Genomic DNA, 27,048 nt, shown 5'->3' on the forward strand with positions numbered 1-27,048 from the left:
ATTCCAGAATCCCACAATTCCAGAATCCCACAATTCCAGAATCCCACAATTCCAGAATCCCACAATTCCAGAATCCCACAATTCCAGAATTCCACAATTCCAGAATCCCAGAATTCCAGAATCCCACAAATTCAGAATTTCACAATTCCAGAATTCCACAATTCCAGAATCCCAGAATTCCAGAATCCCACAAATTCAGAATTTCACAATTCCAGAATTCCACAATTCCAGAATCCCAGAATTCCAGAATCCCACAAATTCAGAATTTCACAATTCCAGAATTCCACAATTTCAAAATTGCACAATTCCAAAATTCCACAAGTGCAGAATTCCACAATTCCAAAACTCCACAATTCCAAAATTCCACAAGTGCAGAATTCCACAATTCCAAAACTCCACAATTCCAAAATTCCACAAGTGCAGAATTCCACAATTCCAAAACTCCACAATTCCAAAATTCCACAAGTGCAGAATTAAAAAATTACAGAGTTCTACAAGTCCAGAATTCCACAATTCCAGAATCCCAGAATTCCAAAATCCCACAATTTCAAAATTGCACAATTCCAGAATCCCACAAATTCAGAATTTCACAATTCCAAAACTCCACAATTCCAAAATTCCACAAGTGCAGAATTCCACAATTCCAAAACTCCACAATTCCAAAATTCCACAAGTGCAGAATTAAAAAATTACAGAATTCCACAATTCCAGAATCCCAGAATTCCAGAATCCCACAATTCCAGAATTCCACAATTCCACAATTCCACAATTCCAAAATTCCACAAGTCTAGAATTGCACAATTCCAGAATTGCACAATTCCAGAATCCCACAATTCCAGAATCCCACAATTCCAGAATCCCACAATTCCAGAATTTCACAATTTCAGAACTCCACAATTTCAAAATTGCACAATTCCACAATTCCAGAATCCCACAAATTCAGAATTTCACAATTCCACAATTCCAGAATTCCAAAATTCCAAAATTCCAAAATTTCAGAATCCCAGAATTCCCAAATTTCGAGATTCTCCGAAAATTCCAAAATTTTCAAAATCTGAGAATTGTTACTATTTCTTCCATGCATTAGTTCGATTATCCTGAAAAAAATCCTATCACTTGCCCGCCTTCAGTTTTTTTCAATCGAAGACGAAGCGAAACGTTCGAATACGTGTACGTCGGATTATCGAAAGTTGAGCGTGTGCAGTTGTGGAAGCGAAGTTTTATGCGTTTCGAAGCGCGAGCACACGGAACGCATGTTTTCTAACCGCTTCGATAGCGATCGGTTGTTTCTTTTGCGGTGCCCTTCGAAAAAATTTATTCATTACGTGATTGTCGGCTAATTCCACGACGGAATATTTTTCCTCTTATTTTTTTCTTCATTTTGCTTTATATCCGTTTAATTATACGCCAGCCCTGGGAATTAACTGCAACTTTCACGCTCTTATGTAACGCACTTAGGACTCGTTAATTATGTTTTGTATTAATGGTGCGTGTGACTTGATCTGATTTTTAAATTACTGTTATCGAGGGCTTACAGATTTTCTACTTTTCTGAGGTATATCGATTTTATTAGTTGGGCAGTTTTATATTTTCAACAGCTCAACATATATTGGGAAATGCAATTTGTAATTTGAGAATTTGGGAATTAAAAAATATGGAAATTTCTTTGTATGAGGACTTTATCAGGAATTATATGAGCAAATTTATATATAGGAAATTTGTATTGAAAAGGAGTAGGCAGAGAGTTTTTTATAACTGAATAAAACAAACACAATATCTTGATATAAGAAAAAACTTTATATTAACATTTAAACATTTAACGTGTGTATTATGGCGATCGAAAAACAAGAGTGAGATCATTATAACAAAAAACTGTTGTCAACGTATTTAAACATTGATAAAAGCAATCAAGAAAGTACAACTCAATTATGTAGAAACACCGCCGTGAATTGCATTTCCAACAATTTGTATATCAGGAACATTTTGAGATTTGAAAAATCAGAAATTATTACTTTGAAAAATTGTGGCTTGAAAATGAAGAAATTGTAAAAATTCAAAATTTCAGAAAATTTATGTTTTCCTCCACCTTGTCCTCATTTAGCTAATTACTTAATCCACTGCACGAGAGAGTATCGGTTTAAACTTATTATTAGTCGATTCAAGGCTCGTTTCGATGCGCTCGATGCATTAATGCATCTTCTGCGTTCGGAGCATAAATGTCTTAATAGAATCAAACGACTGGTATTTCTATTCATTACTATCCACGAAGCAAAATATCAGCTAGATCTTTGCCTGATATTGTCAGCTAAATTATCACTTCATTTCTAAGAGTGTAATATGTATTATGTGTGTATCATTAACCGTGTCTAATTATATTTGTAATTAGTTATCTAGTATCTATAATTGTTTCGTATTTACCATCTTAATGCGTTGCATTTTTTAATAGATTTAAATGCATAAACTTCTAATTTATGACTCTGTCGCTTATTGCATATTAGTAGTTATTTTGCTTTCTAAGGTAGTAATTAAAAATTCATTGTAGTGCTTGATGTACGAATGTTCAGACATCTACAATGTTCTCCAATGAATTTTAAGTAAATATTCGATAGTATCTTTTTCATAATGGAGTTAGATATTTGATGTTAGATATAAGGTTTGATAGAGATGATAGACACGGATGACTTCTCGAGTTTCGAAATTATGGAATGAGAAAATTGAATGGGGGAGAGTGAAAATTTATTAAGGTGGAATTTTGAGGAGTTGGGATTTTGAGAAGATGGAAATTTGAGGAGTTGGAATTTTGAGGAGTTGGAATTTTGAGGAGTTGGAATTTTGAGGAGATGGAAATTTGAGGAGCTGGAATTTTGAGGAGTTGGAAATTTGAGAAGTTGGAAATTTGAGAGCTTGGAAATTTGAGAAGTTGGATATTTGAGAAGTTGGAAATTTGAGAAGTTGGATATTTGAGAAGTTGGAAATTTGAGAGCTTGGAAATTTGAGAGCTTTGAAATTTGAGAAGTTGGAAATTTGAGAGTTTGGAAATTTGAGAGCTTGGAAATTTGAGAAGTTGGAAATTTGAGAGCTTGGAAATTTGAAAAGTTGGAAATTTGAGAGCTTGGAAATTTGAGAGCTTTGAAATTTGAGAAGTTGGAAATTTGAGAGCTTGGAAATTTGAGAAGTTGGAAATTTGAGAGCTTGGAAATTTGAGAGCTTGGAAATTTGAGAAGTTGGATATTTGAGAAGTTGGAAATTTGAGAGCTTTGAAATTTGAGAAGTTGGAAATTTGAGAGCTTGGAAGTTTGAGAGCTTGGAAATTTGAGAGCTTGGAAATTTGAGAGCTTGGAAATTTGAGAAGTTGGAAATTTGAGAGCTTGGAAATTTGAGAGCTTTGAAATTTGAGAAGTTGGAAATTTGAGAGCTTGGAAATTTGAGAAGTTGGAAATTTGAGAGCTTGGAAATTTGAGAGCTTGGAAATTTGAGAAGTTGGATATTTGAGAAGTTGGAAATTTGAGAGCTTTGAAATTTGAGAAGTTGGAAATTTGAGAGCTTGGAAGTTTGAGAGCTTGGAAATTTAAGAGCTTGGAAATTTGAGAGCTTGGAAATTTGAGAAGTTGGAAATTTGAGAGCTTGGAATTTTGAGTATTTGGAATTTTGACAACTTGGAATTTCGTGAATTTGGAATTTTGACAATTTGAAATTTTGGGATTTAGTAATTTAGTAATTTAGTAATCTGCTAATTTAGTAATTTAGTAATATGCTAATTTACTAATTTACTAATTCGCTAATTTAATAATTTATTCATCTACTATATTTTGCAAGGACCAACAGATATCAAAAATTTGAACAAGTGCAGTTAATTTCTGCTTCATTGGTACTTTCCTCGTTTAATTCAACGCAATTACGATTAATTCTTGATGTCCTAGAATATGCAACCGATAAAGAATAACCGGTAAAAGTTCGCGTGACGAATCACGATTTTCCATTTGGCCATAACTTACTTTATAACGATGTTGTGTAGTTTTGTTGTTGATAATAAACGTCAACCCATTTTTATTTTCGAGTTATTCCCTTCGACTAAGTCTTCCTAATAAAAGTTTCACGACTCATCAAACTTTATTTAATTTAAGACAATTCACCAACTAAAATTTTTATTTAATAATCAAATTAAATTTCAATTTAATTTTTTAAATTATCAAAATTGTTGAAATTATTAAAATTATTAAAATTATTGAAATTATTTAATTTTAATTTAGTTCACTTCAATTATTAATTAAAATATGAACTTTTAATAGAAATTTTTAATTATTAAGGCAATTATAAAATAATTAACTCTGTCGGTTTTGTGAGAGTGCATTTGTAACAAAATCAAGATCTACTTTAATTAACAGATATCCATCAACATTGATCTATTTCAATTAACAGATATTCATGACCGCAGATCGATTTCAATTAACGGTCATCCATCACCGTAATTGTTGACAATTAACGATCGCTAGTAACTAGATAATGAAAAGTAATTCATTCAGGTTTCACACGCCATAAATTGCTAATTATCAGGGATTAGCGTGTTAATGGCAAGTGGAAATAATTAGACGAGACATACTGGTTTGACTAATTAATTTTTTTATATATATTCGTTTCAATAACTGTTGATTGTAAAAGTAATTATTGGTAAAGAGAAATTACTTGAGTTATAATTTAAACATATATTTATCTTATTACTATAAAATATTAATTATTGTATGTTGCATGTATTGTACATATCATACATATGTGAATTACTAATTAATCTATTACTATATACAATAATAATAATTAATATTTTATAATAGTACGATAATTAATATTTCAAATTACAACATGAGTCGTTTAAACAATAATCTCTTTATAAATTAACTTTCTATCAGTTATAGTATTTTTATTATAATATTTTCTAGCAGTAGGATAATTCATATCTTGAATTATAACATGAGTCTCTTATACAATAATCTCTTATAAATTAATTTTCTATCAGTTATAGTATTTTTATTATAATATTTTATAATAGTACGATAATTAATATTTCAAATTACAACATGAGTCTCTTAAACAATAATCTCTTTATAAATTAATTTTCTATCAGTTATAGTATTTTTATTATAATATTTTATAATAGTACGATAATTAATATTTCAAATTACAACATGAGTCTCTTAAATAATAATCTCTTTATAAATTAACTTTCTATCAGTTATAGTATTTTTATTATAATATTTTCTAGCAGTAGGATAATTCATATCTTGAATTATAACATGAGTCTCTTAAACAATAATCTCTTTATAAATTAATTTTCTATCAATTATAGTATTTTTATTATAATATTTTCTAGCAGTAGGATAATTCATATCTTGAATTATAACATGAGTCTCTTAAACAATAATCTCTTATAAATTAACTTTCTATCAGTTATAGTATTTTTACTATAATATTTTATAACATTAGGATAAATCATAAAATGAGTCTCTTAACAGTTTCTTTCTAAATTAACTTCCTATCAATTAAACAATGAATAATCAATAATATAATCAATTAATATCTCACAGTTCTAAAAGAATTAATAAACATAGCAATGAATACCTAAAACTAAAGAAAGTAAAAATATAAATTAAATTACCTAATAATTAATAACTAAATTACATTAAATCTGAATCGATAATAATCATCGTTCGTTAAATTAGTAACTCATGATACACTTAACGTTTATGTAACAAAACATAAAACAAAGAGCGCGGTAATTTAAATAAATTCCAAGTAATTTGCTATTGAATGCAAAATACTTGGCGCATGACGTATAATCAATTCGTCATCTAACGTTATTCATAGTTCACGCGATTACCTTGAATAGTGTTCACAAGCACACGGTTTCCATTCAATAGTTCAACCAGGTTTCCTTTCGACCTTGCGTATTTTAAATACACATTACGTTTAACCCTGGGAGAGGTGAATGTTACTATGGGATCGCAGGTGAGAGGACGTGATCTACGCTGACATCTGTTGCATAATGCTGTTATCTTCACACCTGGTATTCCCTGAATGAACGCGAAATAAGTGTGTAATGTAAGAAGCATTATATTGTCAATTTTTTTTTTTGGGAATTAATTTTTTTGAAATTGAGGATTTTCGACATTCCGAATGGGCAAAGTTTAGATTACTTGTACATTCGCAAAATTTCCGAGTTCTCAAATTTTCAAATTCTTAAAATTCCAAATTCTTGAAATTCCAATTCTCTAAAATTCCAAATTCTTAAAATTCCAAATTCTCAAAATTTCAAATTCTTAAAATTCTCCAAATTCTCCAAATTCTCCAAATTCTCCAAATTCCAAATTCTCCAAATTCCAAATTCTCCAAATTCCAAATTATCCAAATTCCAAATTATCCAAATTCCAAATTATCCAAATTCCAAATTCTCCAAATTCCAAATTCTCCAAATTCCAAATTCTCCAAATTCCAAATTCTCCAAATTCCAAATTCTCCAAATTCCAAATTCTCCAAATTCCAAATTCTCCAAATTCCAAATTCTCCAAATTCCAAATTCTCCAAATTCCAAATTCTCCAAATTCCAAATTCTCCAAATTCCAAATTCTCCAAATTCCAAATTCTCCAAATTCCAAATTCTCCAAATTCCAAATTCTCCAAATTCCAAATTCTCCAAATTCCAAATTCTCCAAATTCCAAATTCTCCAAATTCCAAATTCTCCAAATTCCAAATTCTCCAAATTCCAAATTCTCCAAATTCCAAATTCTCCAAATTCCAAATTCTCCAAATTCCAAATTCTCCAAATTCCAAATTCTCCAAATTCCAAATTCTCCAAATTCCAAATTCTCCAAATTCCAAATTCTCCAAATTCCAAATTCTCCAAATTCCAAATTCTCCAAATTCCAAATTCTCCAAATTCCAAATTCTCCAAATTCCAAATTCTCCAAATTCCAAATTCTCCAAATTCCAAATTATCCAAATTCCAAATTCTCCAAATTCCAAATTCTCCAAATTCCAAATTCTCCAAATTCCAAATTCTCCAAATTCCAAATTCTCCAAATTCCAAATTATCCAAATTCCAAATTATCCAAATTCCAAATTCCAAATTATCCAAATTCCAAATTATCCAAATTCCAAATTATCCAAATTCCAAATTATCCAAATTCCAAATTATCCAAATTCCAAATTATCCAAATTCCAAATTCTCCAAATTCCAAATTCTCAAAATTCCAAATTCTCCAAATTCCAAACTCTCAAAATTCCAACTCTTCAAAATTTCAAATTCTCAAAATTCCAAAATCTCAAAATTCCAAATTCTTAAAATTCCAACTCTCCAAAATTCCAAATTCTCAAAATTCCAACTCTCCAAAATTCGAAATTCTCAAAACTCCAAACTCTCAAAATTCCAAACTCTCAAAATTCCAAATTCTCAAAATTCCAACTCTCAAAAATTCCAAATTTTCAAAATTCCATCTCTCAAAATTCCAAATTCTTAAAATTCCAACTCTCCAAAATACCAAATTCTTAAAATTCCATAATCCAAAAATTAAAAATTCCAAAATTCCCAAAATCCCAAATCCCAAAATCCCAAAATCCCAAAATCCCAAAATCCCAAAACCCCAAAATCCCAAAAATCCAACAGCCATCCCAAAAAATCCTAAAAGACAAAAATTCAACCAAAAAAATTCTTCCTCCGAAACAACAAAGATTACTTCCTTCCTTCAACTTCCTCCTACCGTAACCTCAAACAATTACGCATGATCAATCCTGAGAACGATACAACAGAATAAAGTTACATGGACTGTAAGAAAAAAGAAAAAAAATCGAGTCTGTAAAAAACGTAACACGGATTGAATGAAATGGATCAGTTTCAACTGGCAAGAAAGGAAGGAAAACTTTCTCGTTACATTGCGCTAAGTAATTAACACGCGAGCTACATACGCATAGCCGCAGGTAAGACTGCAATCGACGTGAATTATAAATCTAAGATAATCATCTTGATAGGAATCGGTTTGGAATTCAGCAGATAACCAGGGATTTCATCGGGAAGTGACTAACGTGCAAATGGAGAAAAGTTTAAATTCAATGAATAATTTAAATTTTCTAAATTTTACTTCTGCGCAGCTTCATCATTAAATATCTAAATATAAGCAGCTTCGTCTGTTAATTTTACTTATACTCAAGTTCATTAAATTTAGAAATTATTTTATTTATTGTTAATAAAGAAATTATTGCAAATATATTCTGTCACACATATGATTTTTTTCATGACTTTTCTAAATGACAATAATTTACAATATTAAAAATTTCTTTCAGATTCAGTTCGTTGATACACGATTTATTTGTCAGAAGCCTCAGTCAAAATTCTACTGCTACAATATTAAAACAAAGAGAAATTTTATGTTCAAATGTTATGTCGATAATACACTCAGTGATCCTTGACAATGTAAATTACATTTTTATTGACTATACAAACTATATAACTGAACATAAACTTCAAGTTGAGTATTAAAAATGAGTACTTATTGTGACGTGAATGCATCAAGTCAGCCTCATTGAACGGTTACTAACTTTCTATTAAAAAAAGAAAAATAAATAAGTCCTTGTTTAGATGAAAAATATGAAGAACTGGATGTTTAATTTGCAACGAGCATTCAGAATGATACACGAGTTGGTAGTGGATGGTCGCGTAGCATATTAATCGTTAAAAATTGCTGGTCTATATCTCTTAGCAGGATCAAAATGGTGGCGGTGCATGCGACCCTATTAACATACGGCATTAAGTATTCCGCATGCGAAACAACCACCGAGCTTTACTCGGATTTCTGCGGCAATTACACGCGCCCCTAATGGCCGCCCTTCGCAGCTATTGATACGGTTTGCGCAAAACCTGCTTTCGAATTAACGCTATCAGTTGATAAGCTGTCGCGATGCTAATGCGGATTAACGGGCAAAAAGGACTCTCGAAACTCGTCACTTTAAATACACCAGCCCTCATTTGTGAACAGAAACGAAATCGAAATAAATACCGAGGTTGTACAGGGTGTCTCACAATAAGTATCTCTGAAATGAGGGGTAGACTGAGTAAGACTACCTTTTGCAAAAATGGGGTAGAGAATTATAGGTTAAGCGGTTAAATATTCACACCCTCAACTTTGAAATACAGGGTGCCTCATTATTAGTGTAACTCTCGGAATTGGTGGGGTTTGAAATTCTGAACAACTTTTCCCTTTGCAGAAATGGGATCTGAAGCTTCGTTTTTGAATTATTAAGGAAAAACACGGGACCAATCAGAGCGCGAGGATTGCGCGCGCTCAGCCGCTAGGCGGAGCATTCTCGCGTCTGCGTAGTAATCCAACGCGTACTAATACAGCGTGTGGATATTCAACGCGTAGTATGTTAAAGGCGAGGAGATCCGTAGACGAATAGTGTCGTAATTAATTATATACAAAGCACAAAAACTATTTATTTAAGAACGATATAAAATACAATCAGAATTACGTGAGAAGAAAATTAGAAAACAAAATTGAATCGAAACATGCGAACACAAGAAGGGACAAACAATGATGATTAACATCGCTAGATGGAGACAAATGTTAATGCTAATTCGTGTATCGCTCTTATATCACTTTTATCTCCAATATAGTAATCTAGCGCGTGCATATTCTACGCGTAGTAGTCTAACGCGTGGTAATGCAACGCGTGGTAATCCTACGCGTACTAATACAGCGTGTGGATATCCAACGCATAGTAATCTAGCGCGTGCATATTCTACGCGTAGTAATCTAACGCGTAGTAATGCAACGCGTGGTAATGCAACGCGTGGTAATCCAACGCGTAGTAATCTAGCGCGTGCATATTCTACGCGTAGTAATCTAACGCGTAGTAATGCAACGCGTGGTAATGCAACGCGTAGTAATCCAATGCGTAGTAATCCAACGCGTACTAATACAGCGTGTGGATATCCAACGCGTAGTAATCTAGCGCGTGCATATTCTATGCATAGTAATCTAACGCGTAGTAATGCAACGCGTGGTAATGCAACGCGTGGTAATCCTACGCGTAGTAATCCAATGCGTAGTAATCCAACGCGTAGTAATCCAATGCGTAGTAATCCAACGCGTACTAATACAGCGTGTGGATATCCAACGCGTAGTAATCTAGCGCGTGCATATTCTACGCGTAGTAATCTAACGCGTAGTAATGCAACGCGTGGTAATGCAACGCGTGGTAATCCAACGCGTAGTAATCTAGCGCGTGCATATTCTACGCGTAGTAATCTAACGCGTAGTAATGCAACGCGTGGTAATGCAACACGTGGTAATCCTACGCGTAGTAATTCAATGCGTAGTAATCCAACGCGTACTAATACAGCGTGTGGATATCCAACGCGTAGTAATCTAGCGCGTGCATATTCTACGCGTAGTAATCTAACGCGTAGTAATGCAACGCGTGGTAATGCAACGCGTAGTAATCCAATGCGTAGTAATCCAACGCGTACTAATACAGCGTGTGGATATCCAACGCGTAGTAATCTAGCGCGTGCATATTCTACGCGTAGTAATCTAACGCGTAGTAATGCAACGCGTGGTAATGCAACGCGTGGTAATCCTACGCGTAGTAATCCAATGCGTAGGAATCCAACGCGTACTAATACAGCGTGTGGATATCCAACGCGTAGTAATCTAGCGCGTGCATATTCCACGCGTAGTAATCTAACGCGTAGTAATGCAACGCGTGGTAATGCAATGCGTAGTAATCCAACGCGTACTAATACAGCGTGTGGATATCCAACGCGTAGTAATCTAGCGCGTGCATATTCTACGCGTAGTAATTCAACCCGTAATAACGCAACGCGTGGTAATTCTAAGCGTAGGAATGTAATGCGTGATAATCTAACGCGTAGTAACCAATAAGAAAAATGTCCCTGCAAATATGTTAAAATTGAAAAGTAACAAAAGCTTGAAGAGAACCATAAATTTGAATAAAACGTTATAACGGGACGAAAATTATGATGGTCGCATGTCCACGCTCTCGCTGATTATTGATCAAGCATACGAAAGTACCGGGATGAAGATTTCAATTCGATGAACGATTTTCACGGTGAACAGAGAGGCACAAAGGAAATCGCAATCATTTTGCCATCGTGCAAATGACGCTTGCGTGAACCATAATTTCAACCCCGATCTGTCTGTGATGCGACAATAATGACACACTGCTCGAGTTCATCGAAAACACATTAGATGCACGTATCTCAGGTGTTCGTGGAAAAATGGGTCACGATACGATAGCTGCCAGCGGAAAGATGAATAACCCTTTGGTTTTGATGTTCGAAAATTTTATACCGTTGGAATAAACTGAAATCGTTTAACATTAAAGATAATGTTATACTTCGATGTTTATATGTTGTGTACTGATAACGAGTGAAATTTAAAGCTGGTTTATCTGAGAACATCGCTTAATTATAGGAAATAGAGATCTAACGAATAATATATGTAGTGTTATGATACATTTTTATGCAATTATTTAATAGTTACGAAACATTAGAGGCTACAACTATTCTGTAGTTAATTGAATATAAGAATTTCAAAATATATTAAAAGCATGTACAATTGTATATTTTACCATGTATTAGAAAGAAGGATTTTTCTCTACTTTAATTACGTAATTATGATTGAATATTGTTACTGCTATAGATATTTCGTTAGATACACTTTTTGGATTTATATGCTATATAAATTTCTATATCCAACTATTGCATCCCTATATGTTTAATATAGGGATTAATATTATTGTGTCCCTAGATCAAGACATTACTAAATGCAATTGTCTCTAGACTAAGAAGTTTCTAGCTTCCAATATTTCTAGGTTTAAGTATTCCTAGATCCAAAAAATTCTAAGATCCAAAGATCTCTAGATTCAATTTCTTCTATATCCAAAAATTACTAGATCCAAAAATATATAGATAACAAAAAACACTAGATCCCAAAATTCCCTAGATCCAAAATTCCTTGTTCCAACAATCCCTAGATACAGAATCCCTAGTTCTAACAATACCCAGTTCCAAAAATCCCTAGATCCAAAATCCCTAGTTCCAAAATTCCTAGTTCCAAAAATCTGTAGTTCCAACAATCCCTAGTTCCAAAAATCTCTAGATCCAACAATCCCTAATTCCAAAAATACCCAATTCCAAAAATCCCTAGTTCCAAAATTCCTAGTTCCAAAATTCCTAGTTCCAAAAATCTGTAGTTCCAACAATCCCTAGTTCCAAAAATCTCTAGATCCAACAATCCCTAATTCCAAAAATACCCAATTCCAAAAATCCCTAGATCCAAAATCTCTAGTTCCAAAAATCCCTAGTTCTGAAAATCCCTAGTTCCAACAATCCCTAATTCCAAAAATTCCTAGTTCCAAAAATCCCTAGATCCAACAATCCCTAGTTCCAAAAATTCCTAGTTTCAAAAATCCCTAGATCCAAAATCCCCTCTTCCAAAAATCCCTAGTTCCAAAATTCCTAATTCCAAAAATCCCTAGATCCAAAAATTCCTAGTTCCAACAATCCCTACTTCCAAAAGTCCCTATTTCCAAAAATCCCTAGATTCAAAATCCCCAGTTCCAAAAATCCCTAGTACCAACAATCCCTACTTCCAAAAATCCCTATTTCCAAAAATCCCTAGATTCAAAATCCCCAGTTCCAAAAATCCCTAGACCCAAAAGCCCCTAGATAAGTATCCAAGAATTTCCATGTCCCTAATTCAAAAAGTTTCTAGACAGAATTGCCTCTAGACCAAGAAGTTCCTAGTTTCCAATATCCCTAGCTTCCTACAATCCTAGATTTTTCATTAGTTTGAAAAATCTCTAAATTCCCATATCCCCAGAGATTTTATCATTCCTAGATTTCACTATCCATAGACATTTATGAGCAGCAACCGATAGTTACACTTACTTTGAAATAACTACACCCAACTTTATTGGTTAATGTATTACGTAATCGAGATTGCTGCAATAAAATTACTAAGTAGAAGCGCCTATCTATCATTTCAAGCAGTTCTACCGCAATTACAGTAAACATTAAAAATGTCGTCAAAAAGACAAGATATTTTTGTGTACTTTCTATTCAGTCGAACAATTATTAATACAAACGTATTCTCTACTGCTCTGCTGTGCAATATTCTTCGATCAATTTGAATACGAAAGAAGATCGAATAAAATCCGTCTAAATTAGCTAAATCAGATTTCTATCACCAAAGAACGCAGAAAGAACGATGCTGCGACTATCAGCTAATTACTCGTCAATCGAGAAACATCGAATCGTTATCACAAACGGCTATCTAACAGAACAGTTTCCATGGATCGAACGCGGTGTAGATGAACGCGATTAGAATCGGCTCGTTTCGTGCCAGCTGAATTTCCCGTACGTTATCCCAGGATACACGAGCGCAGCACGTTTTTGCAAATGCAAAACGAGACGCACAACTATAATACGGACGATGAGGTGCAGCGAAAGTACAGAGCCATTATGCCGTCGAGTATATAAGGCTCACTGTAGAAAACGAAGCGGTTCAGTCAGTGGTTATACGCCACCTAAAAACATACGCGAACTCGACGATGAATATCAAGGTAAGCCATCACCGTTTCCGTGGAAACTTCGATCAAGATCGATAATCACTTTTTATTTCGAGATTTTTCACTTTCGATTTTACGTGCTTCCTCCTTCGAATTTAAGATAATTGTGTTGGAGAAACTGGACGTTGTTTGTAGTCTTACAGAATGTTCTCAACAGTGTTGTTTTAATTTTTATAAATTCACTCGATGCTGAATTTCCTTTGCACTTTCAAAATTATAGACTTGTATAAATAATTTAGTTCGTGCAACATTTTTTTTTCAACATTCATTCTTCTTTTGCAAATTTAATTCTTCATTTGCAAATGCAGTTCATGCAATTAATGAAATTATTCAGAACAGTTCGTTCTTTAACATGTCATCGTTTTTTAATTTTTAACAACGTTATACTTGAATAAAATTGTCCTTTAATAAAAAATATTTATTCATCGTTAATCACAATTACTCGTGAAAGTTTGTTTTCAAAATTGAAAAACTCCTGCAACAGCTAATTTATTTCTGACTTATAATCAGTTCCACGTTTTGAGCATACTTTCAACGAAATAGAAAAATTATTCATAATTAAATTGTTTCCCATAAAATAGATAACATACAAGCCACTTTGTGGGTAAATAATAGCTCTAGCATTCAGTGTTAATGAAAATAGAAATTTCTACATTTACAAACTTTATAAACTTTCAACACGTAGCTGCTGAACTTTATTTCATAATAAATTATAAATTTTTATTATTTAAGACCTTGTATTTCCATGAAACATACATGGCCCATAAACCGTCACCCTATATAATTACATTAAGAATAAATAATTAAATTAAGAAGATATTCTTCAGAATCCAGGGTATCGACTCGTTGATAAATTCCAAACGAAACCGTATCATCGACTTGCAAATCTCATCTCAACTTTCACTCTTAGCTCGCCATCGTCCTGGTGGCTCTGGCCACGCAAGCTAGCCTAGCGGAGGAGGCGAGCAAGCCAGCAGAGGAGGACACGACGAAAGACTCGGTAGCGGAGTCGAGCGAGAAGAAAACGGAGAAGCGTGGTCTCCACGGCAGCTACGGTGACCTGGGAGGCGGAGGAGACGGCGGTGGCGGCAGCTACGACCACCACGAGCACGTGAAGACGGTCACGGTGGTGAAGAAGGTACCGGTGCCTTACGAGGTGACCAAACACGTGCCCTACTTGGTCGAGAAGCACGTACCGTACGAGGTTAAAGTCGGCGTACCGCAGCCTTACACCGTGGAGAAACACGTCCCGTACCCCGTGAAGGTGTTCGTAAAGGTGCCCGTGCACGTGCCCCAGCCGTACACCGTGGAGAAGCACGTGCCTTACGAAGTCAAGGTACCCGTGGACAAGCCGTACGAGGTAAAGGTGCTGGTGCCGCAGCCGTACACCGTGGAGAAACACGTACCAGTGCCCGTCAAGGTGCCCGTGCCGCAGCCGTACACCGTCGAGAAACACGTGCCGTTCCCAGTGAAGGTCAAAGTTCCTCTGCCGCAGCCGTACCCCGTGAAGAAGCCGGTGCCGTACGAGGTGAAGATCCCCGTCGATAAACCGTACCCGGTCTCCGTGCCCAAACCGTACCCCGTCACCGTCGAGAAGCCGTACCCGGTGCCGGTGGACAAACTGGTGCCCTACGAGGTGAAGGTACCCGTGGACAAACCGTACCCCGTGCCCGTCGAGAAGCCCTACCCGGTGCCGGTGAAGGTACCGGTGCCTCAACCGTACACGGTACACAAACCGGTGCCCGTCGCGGTACACAAGCCCGTGCCCTACCCAGTTAAGGTACCCGTGGACAAACCGTACTTGGTCGAGAAGGAAGTACCCGTACCAGTCGAGAAAGAAGTACCGGTACCCGTCAAGGTACCCGTGCCTGTACACATACAGGAGGATCACGGTAGCGGAGGCGGATACGGAGGCGGATACGGAGGCGGGTATGAAGGAAGCTCTGGATATGGAGAGGAAGGCGGTTACTATCACCATCGTTGATTATTTGCTTGATATGGTAGGACGGTCACTTCGAGGTTAGAGCTTCTTTTCTATGCTTTTCGTAGGGTTAGGTTGCGTTGGAGAGTTGTAGATGGCACGGAGTGGGCGGAGCGATGGGTGGGGCTACGCTGAAATGGGTGGAGTTTGTACGTTGGAGGAGGAAGAGTAAGTGGCGGGTAGATGGGTTTTCAAATTTGAAGTTTAGAAATATTTATACTTCTCAATGTCCAAATTTCTATATCAAATTTTTAAATCTTCAAATGAACCGTGTAAACTTTTACAGTTTCAATTGTACTATCGCCAAATCAGAAAAGTAGTAATAATTAGAGCATTAACGGAAGCAGTTACTATTAGTCTATCACGAACGCAGAATTACTAATTCACTTTAAAGTCCACTCTATCGCTTACATAAAAACACTACCGTTGTCATCTACCGCATACTCCAATGTAACCTAAGCCATATAGATAGATTACGCGTTCCATGAAACGTAACGAAAGTGATATAAGAGCGACAGTTATCCTGGTTTTTCTAATATCGAGTTACGCGACCTGGTGGGGGCGTTCCTCGACCCTGGTGGGGGCGTAGTCTGCGCACGAGACCTGTTACTTTCTCAGCAAAAAGGGAAATAACAGTACCCGTCCTCTGATGTCACGATCAACTTTCTAAGAGCGCGTAATCTGTCTGTACAAGTCTACGCTGCTTCCTGAATGGAAAATAGAAGTACCGTCAATGAAACCTTGAAAATATCATCCTTTAGACATACTGTGTCCCGTTTGATGTAACCTGTAGGATGGAACGATATGCGGGGCAGAATTTTTCTTTCGACTTCTAACAGTGAATTTTTTTAAAAATTTTGGTAAACTTATTGAAATTCGAAAGTTAATTTTTATTAAATTTATATACTCGGTGAAGTTTATTTACTGTGTGAGGATAATTTTTGAGGGAACAAAAATTGAAAGTAGCTTAATGAACAATTTTTTGTAGCTTCAAGCTAAAATATTTATAATTTTTGAAATACTAAGTTGGATGTGGCTGTAACTCCTCGGTCTTGAATATTCGCTGTTAGAAAACGGTCGCAATTTCTTCGTTCCAGCCGCATAACCACGCGTATCTTCAGGGGAGAACCAGGTAAAACGATCGTATGTAGATAAATGCTTCTCTCTCAAGCGCAACGTGTCTTTCAAGCAATTCAAAGAAGCTGCTCGAGTATATCATCATTAGCTATTCCTTGGTGACAGCCATTTTACAGCGTTTTTCATAGCTAGTCTTTCGAAACAACGTAGAAATTTTCTTCTCTCAAAAGCTTCAATGTCACGTTCGCTATCGTACCAGATTATTTTTGTGTATTTTATACAAACGTTTTAGTACCCGAGAGCCAGACTAACTTAAGTTCATTCTTTTTACCAGTTTTCTCTTATTAATTCTATTTTTGTACTTTGTTGTAATGCAACGGGGTTAGTTTGACTCTCAGGTAGAGAATTTTTGATAAAAATCGATGGAGAAATTTTTTATTGATTTTGTACGATTATTGGAACCATTGGTTGTTTTAGTAGTTTCATTTATAAAAATTAAGAAGCATAAGTTCTCTTCTAGTGGTAGAAAGTATGTTTATCTTGCTGTTCCAAAGAAACTAACAACTGCGCATAAACGAGCTTTACGAGCATAAGTTAGCCAATGTGAAGTATACTTCGCTGTGAAACTATACCTTTGCAGCGTAGAGGCACTCTTGTACCTAATTTAAGTTAAGACACCATAGATGCCCTTTTTTGTATTAAAAAGATTTTTAATAAATACTCTGTCATTGTAAAATGGATTTTTATTTAAGACATCCTTTGCGTTTATATCTTTCAGGTGATGAAGGATAATTATTTTACAACATAAAAGTTGTAAACATTGCTAAGTTTATAATAATTGCACAGTAATTTTACGGACATCAACACACGTATACGTGTAATATACAATGAATTCAAGTAAAAATAATATAGTGTCTCGCAATTAGTGTAGGTCTCTGAAATGATAGCTGACGTGATTCTGAATAAGATTTCCCTTTGCAGAAATGGGATCTGAAGCTTCGTTTTGGAATTATTAAGGAAAAACACGGGACCAATCAGAGCGCGAGAGGCGTGCGCAGGCGCGAGACAGCTCCGCCCAGCGGCTGAGCGCGCGTAATCCTCGCGCTCTGATTGGTCCGTGTTTTTCCTTAATAATTCAAAAACGAAGCTTCAGAGCAAATTTTTGCAAAGGGAAAAGTTGTTCAGAATCTCGAAACCCACCACCCGATTCCGAGAGTTACAGTAGTTGTGAGACACCCTGTATATTTTTTATTACTAATTTAAGACACATTTCTAAAGAATTATTCAAATCCTTTCAAATAGTAAAAATGTTTCCTTAGCAAAAATTACTTTATATAATCACACTTAATTTATACTTAAGAATTGTTAAAATTAATTCGATCAAATTTAAAAATAGACCGAATTTAATTACGTAATCAAGATACAAACGAACAACGCAAAAGATTAGAAACGATTAAAAGTTAATTAATTTCACGAACTTCGTTTTAGAATGTTGATTGTATCATTCTCGTAACGCGTAGTTAATTGATGGAAATCAAAAGCAGCGATCTATGATTAAAGTATCGTTTTCCTTGCTCGAAGAATTCGCAAAGTTTTTCGCAAGAGTAACCGAAGAAAAACGGCGAAGAACTCTTCGCGAACGTGTTAACGAGCAAACACTTTCTCGCCGAATCTACCGGAAATCTCGTCTTCGAGTTTCACTTTTGCAAAATTTCCCTTTTCGCGCCGACTGCTCAACCACGTGTATGAGAACGAATTATTATTACGTGGACGCCTCTTTCACTTGATACCAGTAGCGTAAATACTTCTCGGTGGGCCCGGAACATTGCCCATAAAATATACAATGACTTTTCTTATGTTCAACAAGGATTGTGGAATACAGGACATTTCATAGTTCTACATTATTATATTAGAAAGGAGACTTTCAAAGAAATATCTTTCATAGTTTTGCTTTTTCAAGTTTTCAATGAACTTCCAAATTTTCCTAAATTAACAAGAATGGAAATTTCTCAATTTCTTCAAATTCCCTAGATTCTCTAGATTCCATAGATTCAAAATTTCACGAATTATCAAAATTCTCGGATTTTCAAAGTTTCAAATTTCCAAACTCTCAAATTTTCAAATTTCCAGATTCCCCAAACTCCCAAATTTCCCAAATCCCCCAAATTCTCCAAATTCCGCAAATTCCCCAAATTTCCCAAATTTCCCAAATTCCTCAAATTGCCCAAATTTCCAAAATTTTCCAAATCCCCCAAATTCCCCAAATCCCTCAAATTCCCCAAATTTCCGAAATTCCCCAAATTTTCCAAATCCCCCAAATTCCTCAAATTCCCCAAATTTCCGAAATTCCCCAAATTTTCCAAATTCCCCAAATTTCCCAAATCCCCAAATCCCCAAATCCCTAAATCCCCAAATCCCCAAATCCCCAAATCCCAAAATCCCCAAATTCCTCAAATTCCCCAAATTCCCAAATCTCCAAATTTCCGAAATTCCCCAAATTCCCTAAATTCCCCTTTCCCAAATCCCCCAATCCCCAAATTTCCAAATCTCCAAATTCCTCAAATTCCCCAAATTTCCAAATCTCCAAATTCCTCAAATTCCCAAAATTCCCCAAATCCCCCAAACTTCACAAATTTCCAAATTTCCGAAATTCCCCAAATTCCCCAAATTCCCAAAATCCCCTAAATTTTCCAAATTCCCTAAATTCCCCAAATCCCCAAAATCTCCACATCCCCAAAATTCCCAAACTCGCATTTCCCCATAAAAAGTCCCCAAAACTCCCACCACTTCACAAAAAATCCTAGTTACGCCAATGGCAGAAAGATCGAAGAAAAAAAGTCGCTCGCACGCTGCCTGATATTTTACGGTTCAATAATTTCAAGGAAACATGACAGAAACGTTTAACACATGTCTGGCTCCGACCGGAAGCGGAAAGATTCTGAGCAGAGAAAGATGAACGTATCGAATGCGTATATTGCTGTTGACCGTTTCCGGGCCGCGCTTTCGATCTCGAGCGAATCTTAAATCAAGATTTGCAATTAAACCGATCGTTGTGTGCGTGTTCAAGAAAGCATTACTTTCTCCGCGATTAGTCGTGCGCCGACACACACCAATACGTTCTTCTACATTGATTTATGGGCGCTGTTTGATTTGAATTTGATAGCTGGGTTCAGTGGAAGAAGAAAATTGTTTAAGTACCGTGGTTATGGAAGGGTCGAGTTGGACCCTCGAGTTACAAAATTAAAATTAAATTAAATTAAAATTAGACATTTCAATTCTCTCATTCGGAATCGATTTCTGTAATTTTTTCATTGAAAATTGCTTTTGGTAATATTTTTGTTCTATTCGAGAACAGAATGAGAATATTTTTATTCTTGTCATGTTTTTATTTATTATGAATGCTGCGATAATTTTGTATTTTTCCATACTTGTGTAAATACATAATTGTTATGTGTCTTTGCGAAAAAATGGCAATTTGATTATTTAGACTGTTCAATGATCAAAATAATTAAATTACCTGTCACAAAAGTTATCGACAACAAATAAATAAAAATTTTAATCTTGTGAAGAATCCATAAATTCATCGATCCATAAATGTGGAATTTAAAAATTACTTTCGAAGCTTGCTTCCATCATTCAAATACCACAATTTTCCCGCGCAAATTGATTTTGACTAATAAATCCGTAATAATGTAACAAAATTAAATTTACATAAATAAATGCAATCATCAAATACATTTACCAATACATAAATATATAAAAATAGACAAACACATAAAACTACATAAAATACACAAAATCCATAGAAGACAAACGCATGAAAATAGACAAATGACAATATTGTCATAAGAGTAAACGATTAGCATGACCATCGAGCATTGTTTCCTTCTCGGTTACATAAAACGTTATGTTATACGGGAACTGCGAATTACGAGGATGCATAACCGCGGCGAAATATGAAAGTGTGCGGACGCGTGGTTTTATTAGACGACCGGTGGATTTTGTGAAAGTGAAAAAAATCGCGACGATTCCACCATGCGTGAATTATGGCCGACCTGTCTTGCTACCCACTTCTTCCTGCATCGCGATCCGTCTACTTCCGCTTTTCTATTGGCTCTTCGGTAATAAGAGGAAAGTTTCATCGTTCTTCTTTTTTTCTGTTCCTTTTCTTCTTATTACTTTCCTTTATCGAAGTGGACGTTTTCGCGGCAATCATTTTCTCACGATTCTTATACAATCATAAGTAGTTGTGTTATAAATTATTTTGGTAAGTTTGAGGTTCTTTTTAGAAAAAATTATGAGACGTTTTATTAGCAATGAAATTGATTGGAAGATATTGATAAAGATTTAGAATTATTAATGCAAGTAGCAGCTGTTAAAATTAATTCTGAAATTAGTGATAAAATTAATGCAAATATCAACTGTTAAAATTAATTGTTAATGCAAGCATCGACTGTTAAAATTAATGCTGAAATTAGTGTTAAAATTAATGCAAATATCAACTGTTAAAATTAATTATTAATGCAAGCATCAACTGTTAAAATTAATGCTGAAATTAGTGTTAAAATTAATGCAAATATTAACTGTTAAAATTAATTATTAATGCAAGCATCAACTGTTAAAATTAATTATTGACAGATGAAAATTAAGTGTATCCTCAAAAAAAAAATAAAAACATATTTTCTAATAAAAATTAAAAATTACTACAAAAAGAAATTAAAAAGAACTAATAAAAATTAAAAACAGCAAAATTTGCCCTGATCTATTATTTATTACACAAATCAACAGCGCTCCATTTTCCCATCGATCGCGAGCAAAATGGAGTCGCGTGTCATCCGTGCACAATTTTCAGAACATTCCATATTTACTTCACTAGAACAGAATACCATAGTTTCTCAACAGAATCGCAGTGAAAGTACGTTACTTTCAGATCATCGAAACCGCGATTGTATCATGTTCGTCTCGCCGTTGCAAGGACAAATAAAGTCATCGTCATCTATTTCACAATATTATCACGGTTGTAAATTCCGTTCCGGTGATTAAAGGCGGTTGAAGAAAGCAATGTAACGTTTCGCGTACACCGGAAGAACGTAACCCGAGAACGTAATGAGTCCTTGCTACCGGAAGGAAACAGTTTAGAACCAGTTTCTACAGGATACAATTAAATTTTGCCTCGAAGTGTTTGGTCTTTTTTTGGCGGGAAACTGTTGTTAAAGCTCGGTGCAGGATAATCATAGTTATACAGTAAAATAGTTGTGCAGTAACATAACTAAGAACAGAGTAACATATGTACATTTATTTAGAAATAAGTTTATATATTATTTAGAAATAAATGTACATATAATATAATATAACATAGTCATACAGTAATATAACATAACATATGTTATGCAGTAACTAATATAACACAGTAACATATGTATATTTATTTAGAAATAAGTTTATATATTATTTAGAAATAAATGTACATACAATGTAATATAACGTAACATAGTATAACATATGTTATGCAATAACTAATATAACACAGTAACATAGGTACATTTATTTAGAAATAAGTGTATATATTATTTAGAAATAAATATACATACAATGTAATATAACGTAGTCATACAGTAACGTAACATAGTATAACATATGTTATGCAGTAACTAATATAACACAGTAGTATATGTACATTTATTTAGAAATAAGTTTATATATGATTTAGAAATAAATGTACATATAACATAATATAACATATGTTATGCAGTAACATATATACATTTATTTAAAACTAATATAACATATGTTACGCAGTAACATATATACATTTATTTAAAACTAATATAACATATGTTACGCAGTAACATATATACATTTATTTAAAACTAATATAACATTTGTTACGCAGTAACATATATACATTTATTTAGAACTAATACAACATATGTTACGCAGTAACATATATACATTTATTTAAAACTAATACAACCTATGTTATACAGTAACATATGTACATTTAAATTATACACGTTATATTATGTTATGTTACTATATGACTATATTATATCACATTATACATACATTTATTTCTAAATAAATATATAAAAAAAAAGTAACTAAACCATAAGCCCTATAAAACATTCTTCCCACATAAATAGAGTATCCAAAATGTCGTCCCTCGTGGTCCAAAATGAAACAGCCAGTTCCCCAAAACGTATAAGGGGACCAGTAGTTTCCGTGACGAGAAGATTCGAATCGCGTTGAAATTCCGAGGCTGAAACCCATTATCGAGTTTCCATCCCTTCATCCCCGTCGTCGGGTTCGCAGAACGGGCGCGAGGGTGGGTTTTATCCAATGCCGCGGGTGTCGGGGCGCGACTGTGAAGCGAAGGCAATTATCGTAGCGAAACTTGAACGTGTTTGCCAGCTTCGAAGCTGGCCGACGACGACGACGACGACGACGACGATGAGACGGTGTGAGAGTGGAGTGTTTGGCGTCTGATACGACGGGTCAGGTCCCGAGGGATTCTCAGCGACTCAAACGGGACTATCCCGACACTCTCATCGCAGTTAATTACAGAGTCCTCTCGTTCTCCTTCTAACTCCATTTCCCCTTAGCTCCTCCTTCAATCGCCTGACTTCGATTTTCTTCCGCCATTTTTCACTCGTGAAATGTGCACTCGATAACTTATTATAATCTTTATACTTTAATTACTTTAATTCTAACTACATTCTGCTGATGCTCCTTCAATCGCCTTTCTTTGATTTTCTTTCACGGTCGGCCATTTTGGATTCCGTGAAAATTTTCATAAAATGTACAGTTATTAATATATTATAATATTTATACTTTAATTCTAACTCCATTTTGCTGATGCTCCTTCAATCGCCTTTCTTTGATTTTCTTTGACGGTCGGCCATTTTGGAATCCGTGAAAATTTTCATAAAATGTACAGTTATTAATATATTGTTATAATCCTTAAACTTGTAGGTTTGTTTACTGTGTATAAATTCTTCTAACTCCATTTTAGCTGATGCTCTTCTTGTATTTAGTTTCTTCCGGTCTTCAACGCCATTTTTTATTAGATTTTGACTTTTGTCAATTTTTATTAATTTTCTTCAACTTTGAAGAAAGAGGAAGAAGTAAAGTAGTGAACCATAAACGAACTCTTATTACAATTAAACAGAACAAACCTATGTCATGAATATTCAATTTTTATCAACTTTACATAAACAGAGGGTGAATGATCAATTTGTAAAATACAATTGTATCATAAAAATTTACAAAATTAATTATCAATATTCAACAATTTTGATCAATTTCACAAAACATCAGTTTTATCATGTTAACTTCATCAATTGTGACCATCAGCAATTTTACAAAGTATGGAGCAATGTATGAAAGAGAACTAAATAATTTTATAAACTAACAATGGAGGTCAATTTTAGAAAAATAAAGTGGGGTGAGAGTAGTGAAATAGAACGTTTCGAATGAAGTTTAACTACAGGTGAATCGCGTGTAAGCGAGAGCTTCGACAATCAGTGGACGACAGAGAAACCCCCGTGGGAATCCGAGCGAGCGAATCGTAGCGGGATTGAACGCTTGAAATGGAATAATATCCAATAATCTGGCAGCTGAGAGAACGGGATAAAAAAGGGACGTTTTATCGGAACATCGCAGTAACCGAGCGAGTACCCAACCATTTCCGCCCCAGGCTCTCGCTTTCCTACCCCTCGTCGCTTCTGGCAAACCGGGCAAAATTAATTATTGATTTCGGATACGGCCATTCACAGGTCGAAAGCTTTTAATCGAAAACGAACCCATCCGACCCGTTCGTTTCGATGCGAATCGAACAACGTTATTGGTTTTATTTTAGAGAAACAGAGAATATTTCCCTTTTTTCTTTTTAAAAATGTTATCAATTTTTTAAATTGTCACCTGGAATTTACTGCTTTGTATGCTCCGTGTAAATCCAGCATTCCTGAGTTATAAATTAAAAAACGCTGCTTCCATATAGTTAACGTAAGTGTAGGTTAGAAAATTCGTAGACATTTGTTGATTATTGCTACAGAAAAAAGAGGGTTTTTTATAAGATATATATTTAATTAGATCAAATTAGCATGGTTCATAAAAAGAAAAATTTGAAGGTTTTAAATAATTACAGATAAGTAGATAAGTGTCTTAGGATGGAGGTAACATCAACAAATACACCAGTCACTTCTCAGATTTTCATCCATCAATGGATACAGATGGGAGTGATGGAAATGGACCAGACATGTTGGATCTGGATCTTAAGGATTCTTCTTTTGATGATGGCAGAATATCAATTAACTAAATTAAGGGATTAGAAAGATTTGGATTATGAACTGTGTGAATATATATAAATAATTATAATTAGATTCTTTATATTTATGCACTTATGATAAACTAAAGCCTGCAAACTGCATTATCTACAAATCTCCATATTTTTTGAAGACTTCAGTATATCATAACTGTATAAATATTTATACTTTTCTAATTATAATTTAATATATTAATGAGAAAACATGAATCAGGAAATAGAATAAAGGATTCTTTGAGGGTTAACATAATTTGCTAACAGTGCTATTTTGAAACAATAAAAATATAAAGACACTCAGCATGTAGAAATGACATATTTTTGAGTGAAAAAGGTATATATAATTTGCACTTATACAATGTTGACATAGCATTAGTTTTGCTGCACGTAGTTTTATATATTTTAGTTTATTAAATCAACATATTTTAAATAATCTAAAAATTAAGCAATATCTTTAATCACCTCCTGTAGTTCAGCTTTTGTAAACATATGAAACAGTTTCTCAGGTGTCATTGTCATTACTTCTATGTTATCATCATTCAATTTTTCTTCCATGACTTGCTTCAGTATAACTAAAGCTGATTTTATAGCTTCTTTAAGCGTCATAGACTGTAAAATGTAATAACAAATAATTAGTATATCTATTAAAATTTTAATATTTAAAAATTACATATTACATATGTTAGATATCTTACCGCATGATATACTTCTTGAAGGTTCTGTTGTGCACCTTCGCTACCAGAGCCAATGGCTTTTGCATTGAATTGGACGAAAGTGCCTGAAGGGTCCATATGATATAACTGAGGCCCTTTCTCGTCTATACCAGCAAACAAAACTGCTACACCAAATGGTCTTGACATAGCGCTTCCATCGTCATCGCTGTCTCCAAATTGTATAGCTAAATTGGAAACAGCTTGGGCCGTCGATTCGACAGACATTCTTTCATTGTAGACGAACCAATGATTCTGACATTCTACTCTAGCACGATCAATTATTGTTCTAGAATCAGCTATTAAACCTGATGCAGCGCATCCAATGTGCTTATCAATTTCAACAATTTTTTCTAAGGTTGTAGGCTCCATTAAAGCGGAAGTGATACGCTTCTCCACAACTAACACTACACCTTCTGATGTTGCAATTCCAATGGCAGTGGAACCAAGTTTTATAGCTTCTATAGCATATTCAACTTGGAATAATCTTCCTTCGGGTGAGAAGGTATTAACACCATGATCGTATTCAGAACGTGTTAAAAACATCTGAAAACAAAAGAACACGTAAAGTCAGTTGGCATCTATATAACTCTTAATCTGAGCTATCTATACAACCTTTTATATACTTGTGTTCATGATTGAACTTTTAGGTTATGTTTCAAAACATTACATATGCATTTATATTTCATTACTCGGACATAAATATATAATAACAAAATGTGTCAAATATATTTACCATGAACTCAATAAGTGTAAGTTAATTCATTAATATTTGAAACAATAAAAATTAAACTAATATGAAGTAAGGTTAATTCGGAATGACATAGCAAAACCTATGTTAGTTATGTTACAAACATAGAAATACATAAAGTTAAGTGTATTTTTGAAACTAAGTAGTCATTAACAACTAATGATACTTACTTTTAAACTAGATCTATTGTTCTAATAAAAAACGCTTAAAAATCAGTTCAAGCCGAATGTCACAAACGCCAGTCACGAAGAAACTTGAATCAATGGCGGTAAATGGCGGGATGACAAAAATGACTTAATTTTGAAAGTGTCTCGAGCGCAACTATAGTTTTTTTAGAGATGACATCTAACAGGAATAAATCCTTACTATCAAAAATTCTCTATCCATTTTATTTCGCGCTTTATATTTCAGAAAGGCGATTCGAAGAATTACATTAGAACGTAACCTAATATATTTTTTAAGCTTATATTTAAAATTGAAATATCTTGCAAATACGTAATAAAGAAATAAGGTGTAATAGCTTATTGTAAAGTATTCAATTTAAAATGTTGCAAATATTAAAATATATGC

The 27,048-nt window shown here is 34.4% G+C and overlaps 3 protein-coding genes across 3 annotated transcripts in view; 1 reads left to right on the forward strand and 2 right to left on the reverse strand.

Moving 5' to 3' along the window:
- The window catches only part of Poxn (paired box pox-neuro), a 140,384-nt gene extending 114,871 nt beyond the window's left edge, over positions 1-25,513 (reverse strand). Inside the window, exon 1 of the mRNA XM_076536568.1 lies at positions 25,480-25,513. The gene's annotated coding sequence lies outside the window, so the exon portion shown is untranslated. The remainder of the gene's footprint in view (positions 1-25,479) is intronic.
- Positions 13,497-17,433, forward strand: Vajk4. The gene is made up of 2 exons (XM_076536146.1): positions 13,497-13,633; positions 14,550-17,433. The coding sequence occupies exons 1-2, from the start codon at positions 13,622-13,624 to the stop codon at positions 15,621-15,623; spliced, it is 1,086 nt and encodes a 361-aa protein (XP_076392261.1). The 5' UTR covers positions 13,497-13,621; the 3' UTR covers positions 15,624-17,433.
- Prosalpha5 (proteasome alpha5 subunit) lies at positions 25,336-26,806 on the reverse strand. The gene is made up of 3 exons (XM_012289777.2): positions 26,649-26,806; positions 25,713-26,273; positions 25,336-25,626 (listed from the first exon to the last, which is right to left on the reverse strand). The coding sequence occupies exons 2-3, from the start codon at positions 26,271-26,273 to the stop codon at positions 25,459-25,461; spliced, it is 729 nt and encodes a 242-aa protein (XP_012145167.1). The 5' UTR covers positions 26,649-26,806; the 3' UTR covers positions 25,336-25,458.
- Between the last annotated feature and the right edge of the window lie 242 nt (positions 26,807-27,048).

Source organism: Megachile rotundata, chromosome 10 (assembly GCF_050947335.1).
Source record: "Megachile rotundata isolate GNS110a chromosome 10, iyMegRotu1, whole genome shotgun sequence".
In the NCBI taxonomy this organism is placed as follows: domain Eukaryota; kingdom Metazoa; phylum Arthropoda; class Insecta; order Hymenoptera; family Megachilidae; genus Megachile; species Megachile rotundata.

What these genes read in the sequence shown, in the direction of transcription:
- Prosalpha5 (XM_012289777.2), bottom strand. Translation starts at nt 26,273, where the DNA reads ATGTTTTTAACACGTTCTGAATACGATCATGGTGTTAATACCTTCTCA. An exon ending in TTCAAGAAGTATATCATGCG is followed by an intron (nt 25,627 to 25,712) that starts GTAAGATATCTA and finishes TACATTTTACAG; the next exon opens with TCTATGACGCTTAAAGAAGC.